Genomic DNA, 24,243 nt, shown 5'->3' on the forward strand with positions numbered 1-24,243 from the left:
GGAGTGGAAGGAGAAAGAGGGAGGGAAGGGTTGTTTGCATGTAGAATTTCTGCCTAGGTAGAAAACACATGAACTGAAGCGAAATGCGATGGAAGATTTTCTTACCCCTCTTTGTGATACCTGCTTCACAAACACCCTTGTCTGAAGGGAATCAGCAAGAGCTCTTGGTGCTCTCTGAGTGTGGTTATTTTCCTGCAGATGTTTCATTTCCCAAATTAGGTAACTTCATCAGTGCTAATGATGATGGACTAGCACTGAAGATATTGCCTAGTTAGGGTAATGAAAAATCCAAAGAAAACAAACAAGCTCAAAGAGCACCAAGGAGCCTTCATTTCAGTTCTGAGCTACAAATATTCTCCTTCGTTGGGAATCTTTCAGTCATGGTCTGAAAACCATCCTGCTGCATCAGTACATACCACATCTGATCCCCAGTTTCATTCTGGTGTTAGTGAACAGTGGGTCCTTTTAATATAAATCTTATTGTTCTCTATTTTGTCGTTGCCTTATGATCACGCAGTAGATTTCAAATTAAAGATCCATACTTGTCATAATAGCAGAGTTACTATAGTCCATTTTAATTATGCTTTTCTGCACAATTAAATGTGATATGGGATAAATAAAAAGATAAATGATCCGTTATTTCTATCAATGCTGGCTGAATTCTGCTCGTGAATCCACGAGAAGAAAAACACCATGATTTTGTAATTATTCTGGATTAATTTGCTCTGTTTTGGTTTGAAGTATAATTACTGGCAGTTCAGTAGTTCAGATTAAGTTGCCATTAATCATAAAGGGCAACTAATTTCTAAAATGGGGATCTTTTTATGAAGTACTTGACCTGCGTAGGATAGGGCATCGCTGCCAACCTTTTACCTGATCCGTATAACTATATCTTAAATAGAAGTTTGAAACAACAAACAGTATCAGGTGACACTGAGCTCACAGAGCAAAGTGATTTATACAAATAAAGTTTCTGATAAAAACAGCTCCTAACAGAAACTAATGATGGAAGGTTGTGATTAGTATTTATATTATTCTCCATTGCAAGCTAAGGTGGTGAGTTTTTATCCTAGAGGAAGAAAATGCTTATTCTGTTTTCTTAGTGATTTATTGAATTAGTGTCATGCAGCCAATCTTATGTATTTACCAGTGGAAGACTTTATTATACTAGGATCACGGCCTTTCTGTTACGAATACAAAGATGCACTATGCTTTTCTCATCTCAAGAACGAGGTTGAAAGTTAAGGCTTCAGAACTTGGTTTACAACGTTGTACATAAACTGGACGCTCCGTCAACTTTCAGCCTCCAGACCAAACAAACAGTGGAGCCATTAATCCGGTTTTCATCCCTTGGCATTCGTGGATCTGAGGTGACCTGTGACTTATAGTCACACTATGAGCGCTATTCTGACCCAACACTGTTCAGATTAGCTTTGGGTAGTTGTCAAAGACTCCAGCATTTTTTGAGTGGTTGCAATCAGATGTCAGAATCCTGCCATGGCACTGTCGCGGATTGCACCGGGTGAGTGGTTTCTGTAGATGATTCCACAAATCTTTCATAGCTTAATATATTTATGTGTTTACTTTTTTATCTAAATACCTGATGTTTTGACTTCCTGCATGTCCAGCTTTCAGATTAAATTACGTTAAACCAGAGTTCACGAATACGTGTGTGAGAGAGAGGAAGAAAAAATATCACAGGAGATCCAGCTGTCAAAGGCAAAAGATACATAAAGGCATTGCCTTCTTTCCCTTTAAAAAAACAACAACCTGTGTGGAATAGAGTTGAACAGAACCAGACCTTAAAAGTGTGTAATATCACAGTATTTCCTCTCCTTTAAAAAGAAAACAAAACAGGGGGGAAAAAACCACCTTTTTTTGTGTGTGTACGTGTTAAGGCAGCATTTTTTCTTTGTGAGACCTTGCTGTGAAGTTCTAATATGTCACCATTCAAATGTCAGCAGGCTGTTGGAAAGGAAGCTAATAACTTAAACCTTTGAGAGCTGCCAACAAGAGAGGTAATTCAGATTGTAGAGAGAATGCCATTGTGTTCTTGGGGGAAATAGATTTCAGGAATGAAACATACTACTTGGAAGCATTTATCTTTTGTGTGAGCATGTGGAAAGCGGTGGTGGTGGGAGAGTGTATATATATTAGAAACCCAAAAGATGGTTTGGCAAAGATAGCTCTGAGGGAGGAAAAGGGAGTTGATAATAGTGGGAGTGAAAGGTCCAGAAGTCCCTGGTTTCTGTTTTTATTGGGAAAACATACGTAGCTTACGGTAGTTAACCTGCTTGTGCTATGATTAATGCTTTTTTTCCCATATAATTTTTGATTTTTGAAAAGCGGTCATTGTGTGAAAATGTGATATTTATAGTAAAATTCCTCCCCCAAAATCATTCCATACTTGCCATCTTCAGGTAGCTGACCTGGAAAGAAAGAAAAGGAAAGGAAAAGGGAAGGAAAAAAAGGAAGGAAAGAGGGAGGGAAGGGATGAAAGAGAAAGAAAGAAAGACCGAACGAACAAAAGAAAGAAAAATCTGAAGCATTGCTCATTATGTGGATTTGGGGTCTTCCTCCTTGCCCTCCCACCCTCAAAAAACATAATTGTGATCAAGCTTTTTCGCAAAAATAAACAATTGTGTTTTAGAGCCACCTACTGGAGTTTTGGAAGAATAACATGAAATATAGTGGGATTGATTTTTCCTTGGGTTCCAAACTGAACTTTTGCCATCGGTGTTGGCAACAAAAAGCCTCTTTCCTCCTCTTGAATTCTGAAAAATAGGACTTTTTCCCATTAGGTCTTTTTCTTCCTCTCCCTGCACTTGCTTTCATTTCATTTTAATCAGAACAAAATATGCCTCCGATTAGGCTTAGAAAAGTTCTGTGTAATTTCTGACCACAAGAAAGGTGGAGAACGACTGTCATCCTAAGGTTTTTTTGTTGAGTGGAAGAATTTATTTACATATATATTTATTTATATACATTTATATGTAATTTTTATAAATAACTTAAAGCAGTGAACATTCCTAATACTCTTTCATCCCTTTCTTTCCCTCACAATAGCAACCCTATGAGGTGGGTTGGGCTGAGAGAGAGAGAGTGTGTGTGTGTGTCAGGCTTTCATGCCTAAATCAGGACTAGAACTCACAGTCTCCTGGCTTCCAGCATGGTGCCTTAACTATTAGACATTAAGAGAATATCTTCCTAGTGTAGCAGCTCTTTTGGTGAAATGGACTTGAAGCTTTGCCTTGAGAAGATAGGAGATCCATTAAAACATTGCCATAAAGCCACTGGAACCTTGCATTTCTCTCTCTCTTGAGTTTCAGAACCTTGAAATGTTATTGGACTGTAACTCAACATCAGCCCCATATAATAAGACCCGTGGTTAAGGCATGCAGTCCAGCAACATCTATAGAGGTTGTAAAGTTTCCAGCCGACTTTTATCCAACTATATGGTATAGTTTTCTTGGTAACTTATAGTTTTGGGGAAGATTTATAAACCATCTTTCTTCAAAGGCTTTATGGAAGTCATTTGTCATTTGGCTTCTTCTAGGGTGTGTGTGTGTGTGTGTGTGTGTGTGTGTGTTGTGTTTTATTTGTTGCTTAAATTTCTGAGAGAAGCCAAGCTTGACTAGATGCTATCTTCTATCTGATCTTGTATCTTTTCTTTTTATGTACACTGAGAGCAAATGCACCAAAGACAAATTCCTCGTGTGTCCAATCACACTTGGCCAATAAAGAATTCTATTCTGTTCTATTCTATTCTAAGAAGAATTTGAATTTATTAGTTTCCTTGTTTGGCTAACCAAGAAGAAAGGTGGGCTTTTTCCAGTGAATTGTTTGGATATCTCCTATCAAAGGAAGATTTCTGACTTGTTAATGAACATTCATAATGGTCTGATTATCACACTTATGAGACTCTTTTAAAGAAATCAATCAATCTTTATCACGGTCACAGACCAGCAGTACAAATAAAAGCATTTAAAACAATAATACAAAAATAAAAACAAAGAACAGGCAAAATAATTTATTACAATCAGTGGGCAATAAAGTCTGCCTAATTTTGCATGCAGCATAACAAAATTTGGCTACCTTCAAAGAAACCTTTTACTGATATAACAACAACTGTACATAAAAGGAATATTTCCCTGGATATTTTATTAGGTGACATGTTATAAATTGAATCTGTGAGTTCTTGTGGAAGATACAGTATAGCAGGACATTTTAAAAAAAATAATATTTTGTTTTTCATTGGCTTCTGTTTTTTACTTTTCAATGATCTCTCAAGTTACTGTTTGCCAAATGAAATACTTCTGCATGAATACACTTTTAATTTCCAACCAGTAACTTCCATCCAAAGGTTACTCCAAACTTTGCTAGCTTATTTGATGGAATAACTAAAGACCAACTATAATTGACATACTGAGCTGTAGCTTTTATTTTTTGCTTACATTTAGGATTGCAGCGCAAAATGTGTAAAAGGTGTCTCTCTCCATTTCTCTTTGCTTGTTCTTGATCATCTGCCATTTTGTCTTTCAGATTTACTACAGAGTAGTAAGAGACATTGAAGCTGGAGAAGAGCTCCTTCTGTTCATGAAGACCGACAATTATTTACATGAAGAGATGGCTCCTGACATTCATGGTTAGCAGATTCTCAAGTATTTACACCAGAAACTCTCTAACCTTTAGAGTAAATTTGTGCTCCCCAATTGGCAAAAATCCCTTGTGAACTACAATTCATTTACCAACTCATTTGCTTTGCAGAGGAGCGTCAGTATCGGTGTGAAGATTGCGACCAGCTGTTTGAGTCCAAAGCAGAACTGGTAGACCATCAGAAATTCCCCTGCAGCACTCCCCACTCAGCATTTTCAATGATGGATGAAGAATTTCAGGCAAAACTTGACAAGGAGAATGATCTCCATGATATGCACGACATCCAGGAATGCAAAGAGTGTGACCAAGTATTCTCTGATGTGCAAAGGTAGGAGGAACTGATTTTTCTTTTCAACCAGTTATATGTAAACAGTAGCTTTCGAACAGACCAAAAGTCAGTTTTACACTATAATACTATATGAACAGACGGCCGCTGATTATGTGAGAATGGTCCATTCTCCTTTGCTGGAAATTTTCAAACAGAAGTTGGAAGCCATCTGTTAAAGAAGTCGCATTGAACATCTGCATGTCTGCATTGGTTTGGATTGCATGGCCCTTATTGAGGTGTAATGATATTGGGCATCAAAGTTATCCTGAGAATGTCCGTTTTAAAAACAAAATCTGATATTTTTCTCTGCTGAAGCTCCTTCCAAGTAATGGTATGTAGAAATAAGAGATTAGGGGAAGAAATGCTACCTAGGGAATAATCAGATAATAGAAACTATAGCCTAGAGAAAGAGATTGAGAAATGAACCTCCATAATTTCTCAGGCTATAAAAGGAACGGTGGGAGATTTCTATTATTAGATTTCCAGGTTTCTATTAATGTAGGCTTATAATAAAGTTGAGTTAGCTCATCTGGTTGAATTTCTGTCTGGTCCACTTGGGAAGGCTGACATTCTGTCTAGTGGTTTTCTAGATACTTGCAACCCAGATACAGTAGCCCAAGCCTTACATACATGATTCGGTAAACATTTAAGTCAGTGGACTGATTCAATATAAGGTCCCTTCATGTGTTTTTGTGTGCTTTTTTTAGGGTGAAATGCTCTGAAGTCTGCTACTGTTTTGCTGCGCGCGCATGCGCACCATTCACCCAAACCAGTAGTAAAAAAATGCTGTGCAATCAGCTCTGTGATCACCTGTGCGACGATAAGCTGTGCCGCACAATTTCTAATTGCACAGCACAGCTGATTGTCGCACAGCTGATCGTCGGAGCTACCAGTTTGCCCGAACCGGTAGCATTTTTTTACTACTGGTAAGGGGAAATCGGTCCAAACTGGTAGCTGGTATACCCCTGAGTATAACTGAAGCAAAAGGTGTTAAGAGTTTAACCAAAAAAAGAACACCAGTGTGTTGAAAGGCTTTGGTTGTTGCCAAAAGGCAGAAGAATTAAGCAGAGCAAACTAATATTTTGTCTATGTGTCTCAGCACTCTCTTTTTGTGAAGAATGTCACCTTCGGGGAGAATACTTCTAATCAAAATAAATATGAGCAATCACCTAATTAAAGATATCTAATTTTAGTCACTAACTGAACGATCTGTGCATTGTGTTGAATAAATATTCATGGCTAAAAATAAGATCTGAGCTAACAAAGTTTTTCCATTTTTAAATGAGACATAATAATGTAAATATTTTAAATATGGTATTTGTTCAGTGTAATTTTAATAAGAAATACTAAAATATTGCTATGTTAAAAAACAATTGGTACCTTTTGATGAATTAAACCATGTTTTTATATCTGTCAGTTATATAAAATGATAAATTAAATATTGAAATACTGATTAATGGTATTTTAATAGCAAGCATATACATATTTAGTCTTTACAAAGACTAGTGATATAAAAACTTAATAAAAATATTTCATATTTCACTTATTATGGGCAATAGTTATGTGTCCTATCAAAACAGTGAATCCAATATCTCACAATGAGCAAATATGAAAAATGGTTCTATTGATTAAGGAAATAATTGGGCAAGTAATTATGGTACCATCCAACTACAGAGTTAGATCAGAGGGAAGCAAATATTCCCTACTCAACATTTTGAACATATGCTAAGCCCTTCCTTTCTTGGAAAACTCAGGGTAATAGATGGGCCTAATAATTCTTTACAATCATTTGTAACAATCCTAACTCAGAACCCCAGAAGGACTAGCAAGCCACCATACCTTTGAGCAATTTAAAAGCAGGTTCTCACAGATCAGTCTGCGAAATATAATGGGAAAGAGTCGTAATATTTCACCCTTTTACTTCCTTTTAAGAAACATTGGATCTATTGTTCACAGGGCTGAGAATTCTCAAGAATGTCAGCTGAATGTTTGGAGATAATCCATAATTCTTTCCCTTTTCCTGTGTCTGCATCAGAACCGCAAATCAGTACTTGGGATTGTAGACATCTAATGTTGATGTATGGCAGGGATGGTATTCACTTATTCCCTACCGGTTTGCAAACATGAGCATGCGAGCGCATGCACTCGCTTCGCTCGCATGCCCCATCCACACATGTGCTTGACCTTCTATGCATGCACTTTGATCACGTGCATGGCTTGCATGCATGCACACGGCTTGAAAACATGCCTAAATAGGATGGCATAGAGCCAAGGCAGGTGGGGGGGTCCACCCACGATTTCCACTACCGGTTGGGGTGAACTGGTCCAAACCGGCTGAATTCCACCTCTGATGTATGGAGAAAGGGAAAAAGTGACTTTTTGAGAAGACTTCCTTATAAAACAGCATCAACAATTGCGTTAATTTATAAATAACATCCCAGGCTTTAAGATTTGGGGGTATTGTTGACCTGAGAAGTAATTTAGGTTCTTGTCCATCATGAAATGGGAGTGTGGCATGAGAGTTGGAGAATAAATGAAAACTGATTTTCAGGTGAGAAGTCTGTTCTGAGTATTCAGCTGAACACGTTGACTGCTAGAAATTGCATATCGCTAACAGAAATGCAACCTTGAGGAGAGACGTCTGGACTTTGCAGAACAGATGGATGATTATTGTGCATTTCTTGTGCTTAAAAGCCCTCTCTTCTTTTGGGAAAGCCAGTGAAGGTATTAAAGGCTCAGAACAAAGGCCAGCGGGAAAAAAAAACCAGAAGAAGAGAAATCATACTTTTCCCATAAGGAAAAGGGAGAAATGAGAAACAGGGCAGCTCCTTTGAAATATGTTTAAATTATTTAAAAGCCAATACATGACAGAAACAATTCAAGACAGAAAGGTATGAAGAAAATACTCTATTTTTTTAAAAAAAATGAGCCACAGATGGAATTGCTGGGACAAGCACATATGCTTGGGGGGCATTTATAATTAATAAGAAAGATCCTTGAACATATCATGAGTTAGCAATGGAATAATGAGTAGGTGGCAATAAATTTCAGATGATTAATTTCAAAAGAAAACAACACTAATATTAAATAAGGTGAGAATCCTGACTTGTAATTAAATATAACCGACTGGAGTCTTGAGACGTGAATGAATATAAAAGCAAGAAAATAGCCTTTGTTTATTAGCTTGTTAAGAGCATATTCACTTTGCCATAAAAAAAAAAAGATTTTTGAACAGTAAACAATGATTGAGAGCACTAGAACAATAAAAACCAGAGTGTGCAAAGATAGTCTAATGCCAACTTAAAATAAACACAATCTAAAAAGTAAAAATAAGATGAAGAGGCTTGGTCTTTATATGTTGATATAAAATGTTATTTTTTTTCTGGATTGATTGGATAAAGGAAATCAGGAGAAGTATGATGAAAATGGAATAACATCTTTTAGGGGCTGTCTTTGTGACCATCTTCTGTTAATTAAAACATGTTCACACGAAGACAAGAAATAAAACATAACAAATATTTCTTTTTCCCATATGGGATGAGTGAATGGTTGAATGCATGGCATCTTCCTCCTAAACTTTCTTGAGGATCTCAAGGTAGCTTCATTGAGGATCTGTTTTCATTTTAACTCCCTATTGTGTTTTCCTGAAAATAAGACAGGGTCTTATTTTCCTTTGACAACCCCCCCCCTGAAATAAGCACCTGGCCTTATTTTGGGGGAGGTTTTATTATTTTTGAGGTGCAGGAGGCGGAGAGCGTGGTCACCTCATGACTGCTGCTGTGTTGCAATATTTTCGGGGAGGGCTTATTTTCAGAGGAGGGCTTATTTTAGCCCATGCACTCAAAAGCACGATTGGGCTTATTATCCGGGGAGGTCTTATTTTTGGGGAAACAGGGTAATAGAAATCCCGTGGGCCAGTTTGGACTGACAGACTCTACTAGCCCAAAGTTATTCAATTAACTTCCGTGGCTGAGGATGAACACAAATTTGGGTGTTTCCAGACCAAGTCTAAAATTTTAACCATTACTCCAAACTGACTCCAATCCACACCAAGACACAAAAAGGCTTCCAAGGATGTAAAATTAAAGGTGTGATCCAAACAATTTAACTCCCCCCCCGTTTAATCTTTAAACAGAATTTTTATTAAAAAAATTATGATGCTCCAAGAATGTCTTCCCTCTCTTTTGTTTAACATTTCTTCATTTCCCCTTTTATTTTAAACTAAAATCATAAATAAAAAGGTGTCTTTTTAAAAAATAAAGATGTCATAGACTTCCCAATAAAATTATTAAGGTTCATTATACCGCCCACTGAAAGATAGTTCTAATTATTTTCTGATTGATTTTTTCCCCCAGTTCTCTGAACTGAAATAACTTTTGTTCTACGTATCTAATTTCTTGGGTGTAATAGAGAAAAATATCCCTATTCTGATTCAATCTTATAGAGCCTTTTGTTTATACCTCTACAGCTTGGAAAAGCACATGCTGTCCCACACAGAAGAGCGGGAATATAAGTGTGACCAATGTCCCAAGGCCTTTAACTGGAAATCAAACTTGATACGTCACCAGATGTCCCATGACAGCGGAAAGCACTACGAATGTGAAAACTGTGCCAAGGTACAGTGAATTTGAAGGATATGTGGGAGGTTTTCTGTTTTGTGGTATTTAGAATAATAGCATAATCTTTATGTCTATGGTTGTCTCAAAAGTGCTTTTTCCCCCTAAAGGCAACTAGACTGTTTTTCTTTGAAGACGTTTTGTTCTCATCTTAGAACTTCTTCAGTTTTGATTGAATGGTAGAAGAAGTAAGGATTTATATTCCTTGCAGTCATCTGGTCATTAGTACTCTTTCTGATACTTGTTGAGGCCACTTGGAGATTTATTTGTGCCTTCTGGGTCACCTGAATAAAGGAAATGGGTATGGAACCTTCTTAGAACTGCTGACTCCCTCTCTTTTGATCAAATTGGTCAAGTGGACCATAGACCACTCTTTTGAAGATAGCAAAGTCTGCATTCTGGACTTTGAGAGGACCTCTGTTTTGAAAGAGGGGTCAAAGAGGCCATGTACATTAAGACTGAACAGCCCTCTCTCGAGAGGGGGAGGGATATGACACCACCTATTTCCTGTTTACAACACAGTCCTTTCAACTGTCCCAAGATGGCCTCACACCCATTTTCACTATTCAGGTGACCCTGAGAGCACAGACAAACCTTCAGGTGGCCTCAACAACTCTCAGAATGAGTGATAACGACCAGATGACTGCAAGGAATATAAATCCTTCCATCCTCCACCATTCAGTCAGAACTGAAGAAACTTGGATGAGAATCGAAACGTCTTCATGGAAAAACAAAGTCCAGTTGCCTTTTGGGGAGAAAAAAAGCACCTTTGGGACAGCATAGCCTTCAGCTCTGAAATGCATGGTCAACAACCTCTTTGATGTACCAAATACCTGATTACCTTTTTTTTAAAAAAAAAAACCTCTATCTTAATCCATAAAGTGTCCTTTTGAGCTCAACTCATAGACCAATCCACAACTTTCTTAGTAATATGATGGCTTCAAGTTAAGATAATTCAACTTTATTCACTGATTTTATGTTCACTGTAGCTTTGTTCCATTTCTTCTTTTATTTATTATGCAGGAAAATTCATGTGTGTTTTAAAATAAAACACATGCACTTTTCTGATGTACAGATATTAAATATTTTGCAGGTTTAAAACAATAAAGAATCTCAGAATTTAATTAAAAAATGGATATTAAAATATACTTGCTCTGGTTCTCATATGAGATAAAAGAGATCTATCCCACTTTCATTTTAAGAGCGTAGCCTTGAAATGCTTCCTTATGTATAAATGATCCATGGCTACATAATAAAAGGTAACATTCCCTTAAAAGGACTGTGACTGAGGCTTCTCCTTGATGAGGCAAATTTTGTAGGTAAAGTTTTATCTGACGTGTTGTTCATTCTTTTGTAAATGGGACAGTACTAATCTGAAGCCTATCTGGGTTCAATAGCCTTTAGTTCAGTTTGCTAAAAGGATACCATGTATGTAAGATACTCATTGACTTACGATCGGCTGCTTAGTGACAGTTCAAAGTTACAATGGACCAAAAAGATATTTACTCGCAAATTCAAAGTTCTAATGGCTGCTCCCCTCTGTAGGCACTTAGCACTTAGCCCATATTAATAGACGTGTACAGCATCCTATAGTCAAATTAACCATTATTTATTATGCTTCCCCCCCTCCCCCCCTGGAGACTGGTATTTTAGTTCCTGCAAAAAATGGCCATTGCTGACAATGGGTTCATTAACTACTATGAGGTTCACTTAACATCCATAGTATTCCCTTTAAAATTGTCACACTAGCTTAACAATCACCTTAGTAAAGATTGTAAAGTCTATAATAGTCATACAAGGACCTGTTTAACTGCAGACACAACTTATAACTGTAATTGCAGATTCAATTGCAGTCATGAGTGGGGCCCTGTTAATTTATGAAATTTAGGGATAGTAATTTAGACAAACGAATGCTTAATTCCTAACAAAGAACTGATTATATCAACAGAAGTGCCAGAGTATGAATGTCAAAACCATTGGTATCAAAAGTGAAACTCATATACTATATATGGCTTCTTGACATATTCTGGCATAACATTTTTTTAAATAAGGATATTGAGGCTAATTAAGTTAATTAATGTGTGGTGTTACAAAAGGGAAATTCGAATTCCATATATATTAAGGATAATATGCATAAATGATGGTGACTTAACTTTTAATGGTTCATCATTATGAATCATTTAAAAAAAAGATAAATTGAGGAAGAGGATGAGAAAGAGGAGATGATTACGGTTGTGGTCCCAAATCCACAAGAGAGTAAATCTCACCAGATCTGGACTATGTAACTCTCCTGATTAGAACTGGGACTGTTGAAGATAACTTTGGACAATGATTTCTAATTCAGTGAAAGAGAAATAAACACTTAAGATTATAAAGGATAGTTGGGATGATCTCTTAGGGAATCATAGTCTAAATGATAGAAAAGACTTGATCTTCCAGGTCAGGTAGTCCTCAACTTACAACAGTTTGCTTACTGACTGTTCAAAATTGCAACGGCACTGACAAAGTGACTTAGGATCATTTTTCACACTTATGACCGTTGTAGCATCCCCTTGGTCATGTGATTTACATTCAGATGCTTGACAACTAATTCACATTTATGATGGTTGCAGGGGTCCTCTGAATACCTTTTGCAACCTACTGGCAAGCAAAGTCAATGGGGAAACCAGATTCACCCAATCACCTTGTTACTAACTTAACAACTGCGGTCCACAGCTGTGACAAGAAAGGTCGTAAAATTTACAGCTTAACACATTTCTCACTTAGCAACAGAAATTTTGGGCTCAGTTGTGGTTGTAAGTTGAAGACAACCTATATTCCAACTCCTCTAACAGAACAGAGGAAGAAAAGTCAAATTATGGAAGGTGGGTGGGACCTCCTGAGTATTAATTTAATTATTTGCGCATCTGGTTAAGGACCCAGAGAGCTATACAGTAGATTTGTGAAGATTGAGAATTTGCTGCAAGAAGGCCCTGGTTCTATTACAGAATTAGTTTCCAGGATTTTCTTGGATGGGAGCCATGACTTTTAAATGGTCTTGACACGACTTTAAATGAATAACCATAGAGGTGCCCTCAAGGTCACCTTTTCCATCTTCTGACTTGCTGATTTAACTGAATCCGCAAAACAACCCTTTCCCTTTCTCCCTCATTAAATGTCTCTTGGTTCCAGAAGGGTCTTAGATCAAATGTGATTGTTATTTTTTTTTTTGCAACTGTTTGCATTCAAATCTCATTCAAATTTAATCAGTACTCATTTCCTAGCAGGTTTTCACAGACCCCAGCAACCTCCAGAGGCACATCCGTTCGCAGCATGTTGGGGCTCGTGCGCATGCTTGTCCAGAGTGCGGTAAAACATTTGCCACTTCTTCAGGCCTCAAACAGCACAAACATATCCACAGCAGTGTCAAGCCTTTTATATGTAAGTCTTTGCTCAGCATCTACTGTTCTTCTGTCCTTGAGCAAAATATGGGCTCTATTCCTACAATATATTTAAACCCAGAAGTACTAACCCAGTCAGTTCTCTTTCCCGGGCAGTGCACAGTCCCACTAACTGGGTCAGAAGAAATCATTTGGGGAACAGATGTGGTGGACTGGGATTGGAGTTGGGTTACCTAATAGCAATACCACTTAGACTTATATACTACTTTACAGTGCCCTCTCTAAGCAGTTTACAGAGTCAGCATATTGTCCCCAACAACCCGGGTCCTCATTTTACCCACCTTGGAAGGATGGAAGGCTGAATCAACCTTGAAGCTGGCGAGGTTTGAACTGCCAAATTGCAGTCAACCGGCAATCAGCAGACGTAGCCTGCGGTACTGCTCTCTTACAGTGCACCGCGCCACCTTGGCTCATAAATAGCCAAAATAAATAAATAAAATAGCCAATCACTTCTCTGAAGATTAACCTCTGGTCTAATGAAGCCATTCATTAGGAAAGCATTGGTAAATCTCTAGGCATTCCTAGGTCTTTTACACTATTGGCAATCTGGGTAGCAGTAGATGGCATTTGGCCAATCAAAATTTGGGTAAATATGGCTAAATATGTTATGTGCTATCTGGTTTTGGCAGTGAATTCTGGAAATGAAAAGTCTTTTTTATTTGAGCTATTATTTCTGTCAGTTTCTTTCTTGGAAAACTCTGTTTGCAAAACAGCTTATTTGATTCGATTTAAGTGGCTCCTATGATGCATCCAACTAAATTAATCCTATGCAAACTGGGTTTGTTTTGAGTTAATCTTAATTCCCTGGGTTCTAGGTCAGCTAACTCCTTTTTGACATTCCCTTCACACACCATTCTCTCCTCAACCCAATGAAGTATTTTTTTGTGGCTGTATGGACATACAGTTAGATAGTGGTAGTTTGAAAAATAACTTGATTTTGTCCAGGTACATACATAAGGCTATGTCATAAATGGGTGTATTTGTTAGTGTGCAAACAGGGTCAGTTAATAAGCCTTAATTTATTTTAATGCAGTAAATCTGTTTGAAATACATCATTTGTAGCTGGACTGCAACTATAGACTATCGTGCTGTACAGGTGAAGATGCATGGCTTGTTTATTTGATTGACATCCCTGTGACATGGTCAACCCAATGAAGTTTGCTTATTCCTAATTTGTTTTTCTATCTCACTCAAGCCCTAACTAATAAACTGAGTTACAAAATGAGAGCAATTAAAAAGAGAGGAAAACAAATCAGGAATTGGTCCAGTGATTCATGGTGACTTTATTCCTCTCTAAAACTCTCTCCAGCTTTTTCAAACCCACCATGATTAAATCACAAATGGCACACTGTGATGGGTAAACATGTTACTTGTGGAGAATCTGGAGTTACTTAAAGGCAATTTTGTTATCTACATAAAGTGAGCACATTAGTCCTATGTCATTTTAATTTTCTGCCCTCCTGCAAAGTGTTATTTTTTATTTCTCTGCACATTTTTTTAAATCACAGAATTGAACACAAACATACGCATTTGTATTTTTTTTTATAAATTGAACTGATGCCAAAGCTATTGATTGGTATGTGTTGATAATACCCATTGAAGCAAAACAGAAAAATAATAATAATCAGTTTCTTTGTGCTAGAAGAATTAGATGAATTGGCTCTTGGCTTCATTTGCACTTGGCTATCAGAAGTATTTATCACTCTCAAAGAGATGCAGCACTGTAGTTTGTTTATTTATTAATTCCTTAAATTTATGTCCTGCCTGTCTTGTTCAGAAAAAACTCCCAGCTGCCAACAAGCATTAAAACTACTACAGAATTAAAATAATAAGGCAGAAAATAACAAGAGTAATCAATACTGTTAAATGATGGGCAGTAGGGGAGCACAAAATACATGGGGAGAGATGGGTGTCTTTCCTAATTCAGTCACTATCTCCAGAACTGTGCACTCCTGTTGGGGTCCCAGGCCAGCTGGCAGAGACAGGTCCTCAGGTCCTTATGGAAGGTCAAAAGGGTGGGTGTGGATTACACAACAGAGGGTACAATGCTCCAAAGGGCTATCCCAGTTAATGGAATATTTGCAGTCTGTTTCCTTGTTTTTACAATCTATCAGTCTTTTCTTTTGAAATTTAAGAAGCTCAACAGCTATGAAATGAGATTGTGATGAGTAACTTCTGTGGGGATAGTAGCAGCATTAGTAGTGAAGGGTAAGACATAGTATCAAAGAAAGAAAAGAAGGAAACCATAAGAAGGAACTTCAAATGAATAGACCCAAGGTTAATACTCTCATGGCAGATTCTCTCTCCTTGTCATTGAGTCCATGCATACTCCTCACTTCATGCCTCTATTCAGTGCAGCTACTTAGAATAAGTGTACCAATAGAAGAGAATATTTGTAGCACAGAGTAGAACTATAGGGTCTTTATAATCCACTTTGAGCTTTTCTTTTTTTGAAGACATTTCATTACCAAACTAGACAACATAATCAGTGCATCAAAACATCTGCAAGAAAACAATCTACGCCAGAGTACACAATGGAATAAGTGTCTCTGCTTTTTCCAACTTGTGGCTATCCAGTTGTGCTAGTCACACACTTGCAAAATTCCCAATTGATATCTGGAAAACACAAGGTGAGGAGAAGCTGCCAGTGGTGGCTACAATTTGCATTATATATGGGGAAGGGGTGTGTGTGAAAATTCACCACAGGGTATTTTTAGCAGTCCTCATTTATGGAAGATAGAACTCTGTTGCACTTCTCTGTTTGCTTCATATTCAGAAGCTTCTTAGTATCTGAAATTCTTGGGCAATTTTGGAAATACTTGTATAACCTCATTTATACTGTGTGCTCTGGCACCCTTTCCTGGATCTAAGTCTAATTGTGCTTTGAACCTTTTGTAAGTTTATTTATTGTTCTTAATGTAGCTCCGGAAGAAGAGGAGAGCTACTGGTGGATGTGACTAATAAAGTGTTAGAAGATTCCACCAAGTGAGTTCCTCTTTAGCAAACCACTGAAAACCCTGGATTTGCTCCAGGCTATTACTAATTTCACAATAAGCTCAAAGCAGTCTTTTCCTAAAGAAAAAATGTGAATCTTCATCAAATGAGAGCTTTTCACAGGCTGTTCACATTGGGAGTAAGGGGCTGATATAAAATCCTTATCATTTAAGAGCTTTCCTTTTAATTTGTTGCTTCTAAATGTGCATAGGTCAATTTAAAAAATAAATAAAACAGGGCATATTTTATTAAATGAAAACACATAAATGAAAAGTAGGCAGCTGCTGAGACAAATTACAGTTTTCAACCATTCCAGCCAGCATGGCCGATGTTGTGGCCTGCCAGCGGCCAGCAGAGCTGGCAGCAGATTCGGACAGTGAGGAGGTTGGGAGGGGGGAAGATGAGTAGTCCTGTAGTCTGGGGAAGGCTCTGATGAGGGCTCTGTGTTGGAGGCAGAGAGGGGGCCAGAGCATATGCCGGTTATCAGCTGCCTTCAGAGTCAGACATCAGTGAGGCAGATGATCAGGTGGAGCCTGTTCCCAATGTGCGCATGCGCAGAGTTCCCATATGAAGGGAACAGCTAAAGGACAGGGGTCACTTGGGAGTAAGGCCACAAGTGGATGACAAATGGTCCCAGAGGAAATAAAATAGGAATGAAAGGGGAATGGAGTTTGAAGGAGACAATTAGTTCACTTAATTGGCTCCTGACTCTCCGAGATTCCTTGCCAAGTTTTGCAGAGATCGGCCTGGCTGCTAGAGAGCTGCTCCAGATAAAGTCTGTGACTGTAAATCCTCCCTTGAAAGACTTTGTTGTATGTGAATGAGCAGAATTCACAGTAAATTAATAAAAGGGGTTTTTGTTGGGACCAGGAGTTTGCTTCATGCTCTTGGGAAGCCTAGGTCAGAACAGCCCAAGTGAGGTAGGCTGGGAATGGTCTCTCAGTTCTTTTGGGAGACCCCCACCCTTGCTTTATGGTGCTACACTTTGAAGAGGTTGATGTTGAGGCTGGCTAAACCAAGAGATGAATAGGCTGAAGAAGGAGAAGCCAATGGAGTAAGACTGCCAGGTCTGGCCGCCAAAAAGTTTTCAGTGAGAATGTAGAAATGGCTTCGTTGTCATGTAATAGAATAGCTTTCCTGGCCACAATGGAGAAATATATAATGTCGATTGATAAGAGTAAGGCAAATTATGCTCTAATTTGAAACAACTGGGTGACTGAAGGGAGAAGATGGTTGTTGCAATGGGCAATGTCACAATGACATAGTGGACCATATGACTTTTAGTGTCAATGTCAAATCCATCAGTGGGTCTTCAGTACAAATTAAATATCTTTTCATCTTAGATGAAGCTGGAACCCTTCAAATGTGTTGGGTCAGGTGCAGGAAATCAGGCATCCAGGCAGTTCAAATGAATATACTTTTATTGTATCCTAATGCTCTGAATATGAACTCCTAATGGTCCAAGTAAATTAGTGCTAGTTAAGAGTCAACAAAATTCAAGGTTGGCTGTATTTAAATCTCTTGTGGGCATGAAGAGACTCAAGACTGAGATGCAGTTGACTTCTCCCTCAGGCTCAGCCTGGTCATCTTCTATAGTTGGGTGGAAATTCTAGAATTCTAGCATCTTCCAGCCCAGGTGGATATTCTGGAAGCTGGAACCCAAAGCATCTAGAAGTGACAAAGTTTGGAAAAGCCCGTAAGACGGTCTTGCTTCCTGCTATCATTTCTGACAAGGAAGAAGCACAGAGAATGAGAAGATGGAATGTTTTCAGTTTATAGTGCATACTTATAGTCTTCAACTTACGACCATCATTTAACTAGGATTCAAAATTACAGAGGCGTCAGAAAAAGTGATTTATGACCTGCCTTCACACTTATGAATTTTGAACCATACCTGCAGTCATGTGACCACAATTTGTGTGCTTGGCAACTGGCTCCTATTTATCAAACAATTACAGCATCCATCAATCACGATTTGCAACTTTCCCAGCCAGGTTCCCACAAAAACCGTCAATTAGGAAAGCTTGATTTACTTAACAAGCATGGTAAAAATTGTCGTAACCTTGGGTTCAGTTGCATGATGACTCACTTTACAAACACCCTAACTTACAAAGGAAATTCTGGTCCCCACTGAGGTCATAACTTGAGGACTACCTGAAATACTACCAACATACTCATTCTGTTGAAAATGGATCATTCTAAACATCATGTCACTTCTAAAGGTTGATGGCAGTATTCTGACTGAGCCAAAGATTTTACAGTTGAGGAAAAACCTCTGAGTTCAGGGAAGCTTTAAATAATGTAAGTGGTGCATCATTGTGTAAAGAAAAAGGAATCAGAAAAGTAAAGCAACCACACTTAACATTTTTGTAATGGGGAAGTTCAGAAAATAGGTTGTGTCCGATCCCACAATTAGATGGGTCTGGGTTTTGGTTGGACTTGGAAGGATTTTTAAATGAGACATGGCTACTTTCAGCCTTGGATCTTAGTTCTGAACTTTTGTGCTCAGAATTTTATGATCTGCAGATCTTTCAGGGGTCAGAAGGCCGCCCATCTTGCCTTAAAGAAAAGGACAGAGATGAAAATAGATTGCATCAAAGGGATATATTTTTAGAAGTTAAGTCCAGGTGTTCAGTATGTCTTTGGTATTATGGGAGTGATATTCTCACACTTGATGGTGTTAATATTTAACATTAATAATGCTCTTTTGTACCTGGAATTTTGTCTTTATTGTTTTGGAAAATTGTGGCTTTTGTATTGTTGTGAAGAGTAGAGGTCTAAAAATAAAATAAACAAATAGAAGTCTTTGACTGTTGAAGAACCTCCTGCTATTGGGAAACCAGAACTAAAGAGATAAGAGTGTTTGAAGAAAATGAGATACGAAAGTTGATAGCAACAATATCGAGTACTAGAAATATGGCTCTCAAGAAAGGAAGAGCCAAGTAAAGTGAGAGAAACAGAAATTTTACCGTTTCCAGTTTCTGGAAGTGAGGCACAGGGACTTGGGCCGCACATGTCCCTCCCGAGTTCTGTTTGAATGATGTTGAATTGGCCATGCCCACAATGGCCACCCCCCACCCAAAGTTGAATTCAACCCTGATGCAGCCATTAAAGAAATCGAGTTTGGCACCCCTAACTTAGCAGGTTAGTTTTTTAGACGTGTCTCTCTCTCCCCCCCCCCAACCTTGGTGACTTTAATATGTCTGGACTTCAATTCCCAGAATTCCCCAGCCAGTAGAGCTGTACAAATATTACATATTGTTGGAATGTCAATGAAGTAAAATATTCAGCCTTGAAAAGAAGCAGTAACAAAAGTTTGATTGGCTTACAAGTTTGATTTGAGGTTGTTTTTTAGTAACAAAACGAAAACTACCAAATGTTTTGCGGTAACATACCAAGAGAAATTTCCCAGATCTATCCAATGTGGAAGAAAGTGACTCAACCTTATTTCTAGAGTTTTATGTATCTCACCATGGGGAAGTTTAAGTTGGTTTTTCAATCATGTGAATCCTTACTAATCCCTGCCTTGGCTCCTTTGTTCCATCATCAAGTTGAACAGCATGTTGTGGTTTTTATTTAATGTCCAGTTCTTTCAACCTCCGAGCCAGGCTCAGTTAACAAAATTCGAGGCTGGCTATGCTGTGCGGATGAGCCAGAAAATGCAAAAGCGGTCCGTGCGAAGGTGTAGGGTCAAACAGGAAGCTGATTTTTAAATGAGAGAGAGGCCAACTTGCAATTTCAGATCAACCCATGGGGACTTGAGGTTCAAACTCTTGAGAGCCAACATTCAGCTTCCTGAAGCTCATGAATTCACTTCTTTAGTATACGAGAACATACGCCATATATTCATCAAGGGAGCAGTTGAACAAATCTGTGTGAGCCTTAAGTCTCAATAATATATCAACATGATTTTTAATGGCTTAAAAGAATCCCTCTGAGGTTTTTGGCCTGCTCCTGAAATGGTTCCTTTTTTATTTATTTCTGCCGGGTTTATTTAAGCTAGCAAAAACGTAATTAACTGGAGCCAGTTATGACTGCTGCTTAAAGATTTGTGTTCCCTTGCCCGAGATCACAGGGTCGTCTTTTTAATATTTGTAAAAATCAAATAATTAGGCGAACAATAGCTTCTAGCCATATAGGGGGCACTTATACCCTGCAGTTCCAATTGCATTTTTAAAAAAGAAAAGAAAAGCTTTTCAAATTAAATCACTTAGAAAAGACTTCTTTCTTTTTTCCCCCCTTTTCTTTTTTTTAACCTTCAATAATGTGTCCTTTGCCACTACTGATGTAACTAAAAGAGTGGCTGTGATTTTTCAAATGCAGGGGATGATGGACAAGGGAAAGGAAACTGCTCAGTACAATTATGAATAATTGCCATGTAATTACAGAACAAAAGAATTTAAAGATTGCATGTCAGGATTTTCTGAGCATTTGTGGCTGGGGTACAGGGTCACCTCAAATAGAGATATCTAATTCCTAACAAAAAGGCCACACAGTATGCCTTACTATTCTGTCTGTTTATGGCAACTGTCTCTCATTACTGTATCCTAGCCTGACTTGGGAGCAAAGCTCCCCAGCACCACTTCACCAATACAATTACACACCGCCAATGTTCAAAAACTCTGCAGCTCACTCAAATAGAAACCACATGGTGGGATACACAGGAACACCTTAAATGCAACAGTGTTCATTTGCTTAATAAACAGAAAATATGCAAATTTGGCCTTGCGCTGAGTTCTTGCCCCTAAGACGATTTAAATTAAATTTTAAAAAATTAACAATAAATAAACTGACTTGGAAATTAAAACTAAAGCCACGCAGAGAGAATAGAGAAGTTTATTCAGGGAGAATATAAAATTATAGATTGAATATAGGAATTAGTCCATGGCTTTAGTTATAAAGTAATGCCTTATAACTAAATGGAACAGAATAGGAAGTAAATCAGAACATCCCATTGATATCAATGGATTATAACAACCTCTGAATGGCCATGTCAGAAAGTACAATTATAAGAGAAAAAATAGAAGTGGAGTAGGGATTTATGTACTAGAATTTATGTACTAAACTGGAAAAGGAGATAATTGATTACATCTATCATTCTGCCCTTATTTTTTTTCTAAATCTTTGAGACATTTCCATCCTATATAGCTCCCAGTTGAAACATGGCCGCTTCAAAACTTACTTTGATTTGCGAGAGTTTAGATTTATATTATTTTATATTTTTTTCTTTTAAGAGTCTGGTTACTAGAGAATGATAAAGAAAGAAGAATTACCATTACTTTGTAAACTTCTAAGACATATGGTCTGAGTCATTTAAGAAATTCTTAATGCTTTTATAGAAGTTGGCAATCTCTGGCACCCAAGCTCTTTTTCCTAAAACCTATTGTTCGGCTTTGTTCTGAGCTTTAGGTCTTTCTTATCCTCTTTGCTTTCATTGATATAAATAAATTATATATTAGGCTCTCTCATTTCATGATAGGCAGTAAAGGCAGTAAAGTATGGATTGGGACAATTGTTAGAGAAGAAGTTGCTAAAATATGAAGTAAACAAAGAAGCAACCAACTTTCCATACGTATGGATTTCTACTTCCAGAATGTTCTGTACAAGCATTGTGGAGAAATTTAGGAGAACACGCAGGTAGGGTAAGAATGAGCTCATATAGCTACTTCTTCACCCTACTCATTTTTGCTATCCCACCCATTCCAATGTAGCATACAAAAAAAATGTTCAAAGATACGCAACATATATTTGTGAGCCATGAGGTGCTGTTGGACAGCAGGCATGTTATTATTTTATTTATAAGTTGCTCAATTCCATTATGACTCTGAACGGTATACAATGTGCAAAATTTAAAATGAAAAATGGCCTAATGCAAAACACACCTGGAGAAAACAATCATCAACTCACAGGTCAGACAACTCAGAAGGAACTTGATATCCACTACAATCAAAGGCTTCAGAAAAGAGCTGGGTCTTCATGACTTATCTAAATAATATCTAAATGGGGCTCATATCATATGAACCTTTGGGGGTTGGGAATTCATTCCAGAAGTCAATTATTATGACCAAAACCCCCACATTTTCTGGGTACCCTCAGATGGCATTATTTAACTAATAGACCAACAGTATGAGATTTTATATGACTACTAGCCAATAACTCAGCATTGCCCGGGTATTTATTTATAGGGAGAAAATGTTCAGATCAAATATAATTTCTAATGTTGGATTTTCTCACAGCGAGTCCCCTTATGGAGTACTGTGAAGCCGTTACCATGGCAACTCCACTGCGTGGTACAGTAGAAGCCATTTTAACAGATACAGGCTGTATCTTAACAGAACACACACCCCGAAGGGCGTTAGGGGTGTCTTACCCCCCACAGTATTTGTTTCCAGAGAGTAAGTCCTCTGTGTACCAAGTTTGTTGAAATTGCTTGAGACGTTCCACAGTTATGCTGGAACATACACACACACAGAGCCATTTTTATATAGATGGAGACAAATAACAAGGCTCTATGCCATGAAGGGCTTTTAGGAGATAGTAAGCACTACTGCTAACCAGTGCAGAGCTGTTATATGAGTCGACCAAGGCGTGCCCACACTTGCCTGGGTTGCTGGATTCTGGATTTCATCTAGAGCTTCTGAATAGTCTTCAAGGGCAGCCCCATGTAGAGCACATTGCAGTAGTTCAAATGCAAGGTGACAATAACATGAATGATAGGCAACCAAAGTAGCATTGCATACTAATTCTCCCATCCGTTTTCTTTCACTAGTAGAAAAACAAATTATCAGAAGCTTCCTTCATTGTTTATATGGAACAATTGGAGATTACTCATGGAAGCTCTAAAAGGCCCCATTCTTTTCCTCTCACATCGGTGAGCTGCTAATTGGGCAACAGACTTTAAGGCCATAAATGTAGCAATACTTGTGTTACTAATTGATTTTCTCTTCCTGTGGAAGTTGTTAGGACTATTTACTGGAACAAGTTACATTGCTACAGTTAGTTCTAGGCTTATCCCCCATTGTTGGGTTTAAAGGCAATTACATATTTACATGCTCTTAATGATTTTTTGTATGTAAATTAACAATGGCTCTTTCAATTAGAAGGGTAATAAGTAAGGAAATCAGGATATAGTGGGAATCCAGTGCACAAATAACCCTGGCTGAGATCTACCTAATTTCAGTAGTGTAAGTGCCTGTAGACAAATGTGTTTATTTATATCCCTGAATTAGTGCCATAAAAAGCAATTGCAATCTTGAATTGACAGTTCAGGTTACTATTCCTAATGGAAGGCCATTTGTGTAAAGTATGCTGGGCACTAGGTTTCCAAAGCAATCAATGTAAACTCACTGGTCCAACAAATTTAATTTTAGATAAATTCCAGAACTTTTGCCACGATGATTTTTTTCCCCCCCAGAGTAAAAGAAACATCTCTCCTTGTTTCACAATCTTCATGCAAATAAGATTTAAGAAAGCACTCTTTAATTAGAGCATTCCTCATGAATGAAAGATATAATACAGGAACACTGGCCTGACAAATCGGAATAGCATTTTTCCTGAATTGTACATTTTTGTTGGCCTGCAGCCAATTTGCAATTGTTGCCGTGGTTGTTGTCTGATGTGGATTGCCAAGGCTGCCCATCTGAGCCAGACAGGTGGAATCGGGAGTTTCTCAAACAATAGATATCTTTCTTGTTATGATGGGAACAGATAGCTCTACGGATAAACATTTAAGACAGACAACAAGCAGGCAGGTTCTCAAGGGTAAGCATTATAAGAGCAGGAAGGTTAGTATCTGCATCGGTGGTGAGTGGAAGTGAGAGGACGTGATTATAGTTCATGGGAACCAAGAGTTCAGGATGAGATACATTCAATTCAGTTTCCTTTACAGGCTTAAAATAGAGCCATTGTAAATTATGTCAGTCTGACTGAAACCACAAAAATAATTGTTAAGAGCGTCTTGGAATGCACAATGTGCATTGTTATGTGGCTTTGATGTGTGAAGGGCAAGAGCCTCAAATGTAGGCAGTTTGCTAAAAATTTGTTCTGCCCAGTTCTTCTTTGCTGGAAGTTGTTGGATTTTAATATCAAAGGAAAATAATTCTCCCTGCTTCTGAGGCCGAGATGGTGACAGTACAATCCTAAGAAGCGCCGCTCATTGAGTAGCGTGAGGCTTACTCCTGTGTAAGTAGGCATAACATTGCAACCTGAA

General features: G+C 38.0%; 1 protein-coding gene across 9 annotated transcripts in view; it reads left to right on the forward strand.

Moving 5' to 3' along the window:
* The window catches only part of MECOM (MDS1 and EVI1 complex locus), a 572,118-nt gene that overhangs the window by 510,086 nt on the left and 37,789 nt on the right, over nucleotides 1–24,243 (forward strand). For 6 of the 9 annotated variants that reach the window (XM_081955568.1, XM_081955570.1, XM_081955575.1 and 3 more), the window contains 4 exons: nucleotides 4,543–4,645; nucleotides 4,768–4,984; nucleotides 9,453–9,600; nucleotides 12,864–13,020. In XM_081955568.1, coding sequence (XP_081811694.1) covers nucleotides 4,543–4,645; nucleotides 4,768–4,984; nucleotides 9,453–9,600; nucleotides 12,864–13,020 — 625 coding nt within the window. The remainder of the gene's footprint in view (nucleotides 1–4,542; nucleotides 4,646–4,767; nucleotides 4,985–9,452; nucleotides 9,601–12,863; nucleotides 13,021–24,243) is intronic. The other 3 variants (XM_081955569.1, XM_081955571.1, XM_081955576.1) reach the window with 1 other exon arrangement.

The sequence above is a fragment of the Natrix helvetica genome, assembly GCF_964273705.1.
Source record: "Natrix helvetica genome assembly, chromosome: 5".
Classification (NCBI taxonomy): domain Eukaryota; kingdom Metazoa; phylum Chordata; class Lepidosauria; order Squamata; family Natricidae; genus Natrix; species Natrix helvetica.